General features: G+C 36.7%; 1 protein-coding gene across 2 annotated transcripts; it reads left to right on the top strand.

Annotated features, from left to right (window-relative positions):
* Positions 1–5,546: 5,546 nt before the first annotated feature.
* LOC139885989 (21.7 kDa class VI heat shock protein) lies at positions 5,547–7,373 on the top strand. Of its 2 annotated transcripts, XM_071869737.1 has the most exons (3): positions 5,547–5,819; positions 5,934–5,994; positions 6,890–7,373. In XM_071869737.1, the coding sequence occupies exons 1-3, from the start codon at positions 5,700–5,702 to the stop codon at positions 7,186–7,188; spliced, it is 480 nt and encodes a 159-aa protein (XP_071725838.1). In that variant the 5' UTR covers positions 5,547–5,699; the 3' UTR covers positions 7,189–7,373. The 2 variants fall into 2 exon arrangements, with proteins under 2 accessions (XP_071725838.1, XP_071725837.1); XM_071869736.1 differs by having other exon boundaries at positions 5,553–5,994; positions 6,890–7,367.
* The last annotated feature ends 354 nt before the right edge of the window (positions 7,374–7,727 follow it).

Here is a 7,727-nt window from a genome sequence, read left to right as displayed (position 1 = left end):
GTCAAGAATCCTAGGCGCCCGGTAACAATAGATCATTCGAGTAACTTTCATGTTAGCAACGAAGTTTGGGCGAGATTGTACAACATCTTTGTTAAAAATTATAACCCGAACTTCTAGAACTAGAAGCTTACTATAAGTGGAAGCTTTCCATAGGTTTCCAAAAATAGAAACTTTTGAGAAATAGGAACTTTTCTCAAAAACCGTCACTGTTAATATAGTTGGCTATATTAATAAACAAACTTTATGTCTATTAGACATTAACTAATTAAACATTATATCTCTAGGTTGAGGTCTCCGATTACATACTCCGTTCATACTACTTGCGTGGAATTTCTTGCTTGCTACTAAGGTGAACTTCATAGCCCCTCTTTTTACTATTTCTTAACTGTTTTATAAACTTTGGGCTGAGACACATGCTTGCTTTTAAACTATTTTACGCTTAGACACAAGTACTCAAAAACTTTATCTTGATTAGTTCAAACTGTGCTATGACATGCTTTGCTTCATGCTAAATCCCTGCCATGATATCGTTAATTGCTACTTTGAAACGCGAACTTAGTTATTGTGAGTAGGCCTAATGAGAGTGACGTCTCTATCCATTGGCGTGATCGTCAAGGGGGTACATAATAATGATTCAACGACACTAACGTGAAGTGTTTAGGGTAACTTATGTTTAGTTTCGATATCATACACCTCAGCACTACTAACGAACCAATTAAACTTTATAACTAAATCTTGTGGTCTAAAAACTTATTATGATTATTAAACCAATGTTGTTCACTCAACCATTTTTTGTTGACACTTTAAGCATGTTTTGTCTCAGGTGAAGGTTGCTAAAGATTATTTGCTATTTGGACTTTGCTGCTTTTGGAGTCCGCATTATTACATTCATATTATTGCATTAAAACATTTATTGTAATGACATAATACTTTTCGTTGCTTTAATACAATGGTTTTTTAATTAAAACGCCTCATTTAGAGTCGTTCTCGTTTATACATACTTGTGTTGTGATATTATGAAGTCGTATTTCCCCGGCCCTATTTGGGGGTATGACATTTTAGCCTAATTTTCATTCCAACTCTTCCTTCCAAATTGGAAAGATCTCACTTCCTTCCCTTTCACTTACTTTCATTTCAATTCATTTCTTTTAATGAGAAACTCTGGAACAGACCCTTAGAGTTAAGTGCTGAACTCTTCAAAATGTGAGTTTTTGTTTGTATGGACAATCATAACAGATATATGGTACCTGTATGTTTTTATTGACTGATGCAATGAAGTATACAGGTTCTAGTAAAACAGATACAAGGATAACAGTGTCATAAAAGTACCTGGTATATCATGATATTGCATAACTATATATTAGTCCACCTCTGATCTTAAACTAGAACTAAACGCATTCACCCGTTAAATTGCAGTAAAAGGAATGAGTCGTTCATGTGGAACACGAAAAACAGATAGGTGAGGTTCTGAAGGGTACATTCTAGTTGAATTATCTTAAATTTACATACCTTTTAGAAACTTATCAATAAATTTTATGTATGTGTTTATCAAGTACATATGTATGCATTTGATAAACCAGTGAGTTTTTTATTTATTTAAATTTTTTTTTTATTACATGCAAATATCAAAAGTACTTAAAAGAATGTGCACAAAAACACTAATAATGTGAATCTTTGTGCACTAGTATAAACACGTTAACGCTTTTTACCACTATTCTATTTTGAACCATTGTGCCAAAAAACACTAGAATGGTTAGGAAAAAAATGTGAACTTTTGTGAACCTTTGTGCACATTGTTAGGAAACCCGACTAGGTGAACCTAAACAAGACTAGATAACCCCAAGTTATCAACCCACTTCCAATAAACGAAAATATAGTGAAAAGATTATAAAGCTAGCAAGAATGATAAAAACACGGGAATTTAACGTGGTTATATGCAATCGTTTATGATTGCTTTAGTCCACGGCCAACCAAAGAGTGTTCTATATTGATTAATTTCGTGGTGGTGAGTTTACAATGAGTTACAATGAGGATTATTTATAGGAAACCAAGAACACTTAAGAAAACATAAGCATGTTTCAAGTAATCATCAACTAGCCATCTTGATCCTCTTTACACCCTTGCATATGCATGATCACAGCTCTAAAACAAGGTGTAAAGTAGCCCACATGTACCTAAAGTGACAACTTGGACAATCAAATATGGATCCCATGTGCAAAAATTGATCAACATGCTGACAGCTCACTTCCGGGTACCAGATGCGCAGCATTTCCAAGTGATTCGCCACATCACTTGCCAGAAATGCGCCATATCCCTTTTGAAACCCCGCATCCAAAACCTTCGGCATAAAACGTTTCATGGATGCGCCGCATCGATCACCAGAACCAGTTTTCTACTTGTTTAAACGTCTCCACACCTCAACAGATCACCCACTTGGAGACTTTGAACAAAACTCAATCCTTCGTAAACTCGCCTAATCTAACCAAGAACATTAAATACCATTTACATACCGCCAAACGCCATCTGGGTCCTCCAATTACCGTTTAGAACATGTACCTCAACTCATACTTTGGATGAGTAGACTTTCGATATAAGGTCTTCAACGCTACTTGTTAGACTTCAAACATTATTATCTCACAATAACAACTTTGACCCACTAATTATACCTTCTTCCAATGAGCTATAATTTGATCACCATGTTACTAGCTTGAGAAAATAAAACAACAAACAACAACTCTTTGGCTATGACACCTATTTCCTTAGTCTAGGAGATAACGGGTCGTTTGAGTCCGACCCGACCCAATTAACCCCATCGCCCAAGCGATCCACCCGTACACTATTACATCCACCTGGTTTAACTTTCCAACATAGAATAAACCCACCGGTAGATCAAACATGTAGATAATCCCATCAAGGCAACCGTGTGAGAATAAAATCACACCCTTGATCTTCCACATAACCGCCTTAGCTTTCACCATTGGAACACCGACTACATACGCGCGCATGTCTTTTGACAAACCCGATTTTCCACCACGAGCCAACTCCCACTGTACGGACGTTTCATTAACATTGACTCTCAAGAAAATCTCTTGTTCATCTTCTTCGGCCGATTGCAACAAAGTTGCCATTGGAGAAGATCTACTTGAAGTAACGAAAGATCTAGTATAACCAATTCGACCCGAATCTTCACTAGCTTCGACTTCCCTTGAGCTCCCACTCAAACAAGATCCCTCAACAAACTCGGAAAGCATTAGCATGCTAGGATTTCTAATACCCACGAAATCACCTAGCCATTCTTCAACCATATACTTGGTTCCCCTCTTGTACCCGCGAGCAACCACATGACCTTCCTTAAACACCTTCCACCTTTGATCTCCAAATAGAACATGACACTTATCATCATCCAATTGCCCAACCGAGATTAACCTACTCTTGAACTTTGGAATGAACCTCACGTTCCTCAAGATCCAAGTGTGTTTAATCACAAGATCACCAATACCTGCAACATCAAGTGTACTCCCATTCGCGACTCGAACCTTACCGGAATACGACTTGAAATTCACCATCTCGTTCATGTATGGGGTAGCATGACACGAGGCACGCGAATCTAAAACCCAAGATTCGTCTAGAACATCTTTTTGGCCAACAACGCATCTTCAATCACCATATTAGTTGAACTCCCACCCGACATTAAACTCGGGCACTTAGACTTATAGTGACCGACTTGTTGACAATTTCAACACACCACACTCTTGCTCTTTGACGGACTTCGCGACTTATCTCTTCCCCGACCAACACTTAGAACCGAACCCGAACTCCTATTCGAATCTTTCCTACGAATATCTTCGCTAAGAATCAAATCATGGATTCCTTCAAAAGTGAGTTTAGTAGTTCCGGATGAACCACTAACCGCTGTCACTATACCGGACCAACTATCGGGCAATGAAGATAGTAAAAACAATGCCTCTAGCTCATCATCAAATTTAATATCAACTGATTTCAACCGGGTTAAAATCAAATTAAATTCGTTCAAATGATCCGCCGCCGAGGACCCCTCCATCATCCTAGCGTTTACCAATTGCCTAACTAGGAAAACCTTGTTCAAAGCGGATGAATTTTCATACATGTTAGATAAAGCCGCAATCAATCCCGCAGTTGTGGTTTCACCCACAATGTTGTAAGCGACGTTCTTTTCCAAAGAAAGCCGAACAACTCCTAGGGCTTGCCTATCCAATAAATCCCACTCGCCTTGATCCATTCCCTCCGGCTTAACACCCTTCAAGGGTCGGTAAAGCTTCTTTTGATAGAGCATATCTTCCATTTGCATCTTCCAAAAACTAAAGTCGGTTTCATCAAACTGATCGATCTTCACATCACTCTTTTCCGCCATTGTTCCCGAAAACTCGTAAACCCGAGAACTCTTGATACCACTTGTTAGGAAACCCGACTAGGTGAGCCCAAACAAGGCTAGATAGCCCCAAGTTATCAACCCACTTCCAATAAACGAAAATATAGTGAAAAGATTATAAAGCTAGCAAGAATGATAAAAACACGGGAATTTAACGTGGTTATATGCAATCGTTTATGATTGCTTTAGTCCACAGCCAACCAAAAAGTGTTCTATATTGATTAATTTCGTGGTGGTGAGTTTACAATGAGTTACAATGAGGATTATTTATAGAAAACCAAGAACACTTATGAAAACATAAGCATGTTTCAAGTAATCATCAACTAGCCATCTTGATCCTCTTTACACCCTTGCATATGCATGATCACAGCTCTAAAACAAGGTGTAAAGTAGCCCACATGTACCTAAAGTGACAACTTGGACAGTCAAATACGGATCCCATGTGCAAAAGTTGATCAACATGCTGACAGCTCACTTCCAGGTACCAGATGCGCCGCATCTCCAAGTGATGCGCCGCATCACTTGCCAGAAATGCGCCATATCCCTTTTGAAACCCCGCATCCAAAACCTTCGGCATAAAACGTTGCAAGGATGCGCCGCATCCATCATAGGATGCGCCGCATCGATCACCAGAACCAGTTTTCTACTTGTTTAAATGTCTCCACACCTCAACACACATTAGATGGTTCGGTAGGTTCAATATTGAACCTCTCTCATGTGTAGCTTTCCTGATGACCTGATCACATGTTTACCTAAGAAGATCTAAACATGAGTACATCACAATGCCTTCCCATAATACCTGATGATTCGATATATGCATTTGGTGAATAAAAAAAGTTCAAAATATAAAAATACTCCACTTATGCCTTAGTCAAGACTTCTTTGTCCCTAGAGTTAAAAAGAAGGCCACTTCTATAATGCAAAATGACACAGCGCTCAAGATTCTTTATGCCTCACATTTTTTTTATTTTTTTTATCAATAATAAAGATAAAGACGTCCTTTTGAATTTCTAACCATAAGAAGCTCATCGAATAATAACCAAAAACGAATCGAAATGTGTGATTTAAAGGATATAATCTATGAATCAAGACATATCTCCTAATAGTCCAATAGCTATAATCACCGATTATGGTGCCGAAATTTTTCCATAAAATATCTGAAAACTAAATATTCCTACATCTTTACACTCTTCCATATATTCCAATCGGATATATTCTTTTGCCTTCCGTGTAACTTTTAAACTATAATAAGTCATAAACATCTAACTTAACATTGCTTGAGTGTAGAATAATGACTAGTGTACAACTTGAGGTTCTATCAGAAGAACATTCTTCACATAAATGGCGCGTGCCTTTGAAAGAAGACGTTTTTGCTGCATTTATGGCTAAAGGAGGTCCAATTGTGCATAAGGTTTTTGGTGATAAATCATTGTTTGGACCATTATTGTTTAAAAAGTTCTTTGATCCATCGGACGCCTTTCCACTTTGGGAATTTGAACCAGGTGTGTTGTTGTCTGATCTACAGAACCCGTGCGTCGATTGGTTTCAAACAGATGCATGTTATATCCTAAAATCCGAACTACCAGGTAAGTCTTTTGTTTATTTAATCTTTAATACTCTGTTCCTTCTTAACATTTTTCGTTTAGATATTTAATTCAGAACACTCATCAAACAACGAGTTGTATTTCATCAAGACTAAATCGTAAGACGGTTAAAACGGTATGTTTTTTGTCATTCAAAATGTCTCCAGTGATCCAAGAAATATATCAAGCGTTCGTTCAGAGTCATTGGATCATTTTATTAAATCAGGTGTTCGATACTTTAGCAATAAATCGTACCGTTTAATCAAACCAGCCTTTAAGATTATACAATCCTCTAAGTTTAAATTATTAATGTACTAATAATTTTTTTTCTTCTTTCTGTTAAGGTGTTATTGTGCCATAGTCAATGGCTAGTCTACTATTTGACTGTGAGGTCACGTTACACCAATAGTTTGAAAATTTTGTGTAGAAAATACCTTTTAAATTGTATAGGACACCATTAAATTTAACAATTTAACTACAGGATACCATATATTTTTCAAATTTATAGTTCTTCATTTAAACTATATAGGATACTACTAAATTTAACTAGTCGGACCCCATATATATTTCGAATTAGTAGCTTTTTTAGAAGGTAAACAACCATTAATATACCATTCAAATATAGTTAGTACATGAAAAAAAATCAGGACCCCATTGATTTTCGATCCTGGAATCGCCACTGGCCATAGTATTGTGATTGCATTTATAAGTGTTGGCGTGTCTGCCTAACCCAACTCAACCCAACCCAACCCAAAAAGCTTTGATTTGAGCATGTTTTGACTAGTTACCCAATCTGCCTATTTTGCCACCTTTAATCTGAGAACATGATATTAATATTCTTTTTGGGACTGATAACACTTGAACAGTGTCCCTTGATTAGCTTGTTTGATTGCAACAGAACTTGGAAACAGCAACATTCATGTTTCTGTTGAGAACGGGAACGTTATAGAGATCAGTGGACTATGGAAGCACAAACAAGAAGCACGAACTACGACAGACTGGAGAACTGGCAAATGGTGGGAACATGGTTTTGTTCGAAGGCTAGAATTACCCGAAAACACGGACTGGAAGAAAATTGAAGCGTATGTGAATAACGACACACTATTGGACATTAGACTCCCAAAGAATTCATTGAAACGAGATATAACCAGAGGAAATGAAGGGGTGATCAAAGACTCTGCATCTACTAGTATATAATGTTTACACAGTGATTTTTTTTTATCTTTATTTAACATACAAACAATATAACATTACTGCACAATACAATATGATATATGAAACAATATGAAAAGAAAAAAATTATATATATGAAACAATATATAATAAAACCATATACTTTTTGAATCTTGATGTCTTAATAGTATAACACAACACAACCAACAATATCACGTAAAAGAAATGGAAATACCTTTAATAGTTGTACTTAAATATCTTTATTGTTTACTTAAAAGTCTTTACCAAAAAAGAAAAGAAAAAAAAAAATTGTAAAGTTCTTATCAACGTATTAAGAGTATCAACTTATATTTATTGTTAATGAGAAAAATAATACCCAGTTTGGGGATGTAGTTTAGATGGTAGAGCGCTCGCTTAGCATGCAAGAGGTACGGGGATCGATACCCCGCATCTCCATGTATTTTTTTGCATGTTTGCGTTTCATCTTGGGCCTACCTTAAAAGCCCAATTGATATTTCGGACTATAAACTGTTACTATTTTATTTAGATTCCGGGATCAGAAT

Source organism: Rutidosis leptorrhynchoides, chromosome 1 (assembly GCF_046630445.1).
Source record: "Rutidosis leptorrhynchoides isolate AG116_Rl617_1_P2 chromosome 1, CSIRO_AGI_Rlap_v1, whole genome shotgun sequence".
Taxonomy (NCBI): domain Eukaryota; kingdom Viridiplantae; phylum Streptophyta; class Magnoliopsida; order Asterales; family Asteraceae; genus Rutidosis; species Rutidosis leptorrhynchoides.
This window is presented reverse-complemented; position numbering and strand designations above follow the sequence as displayed.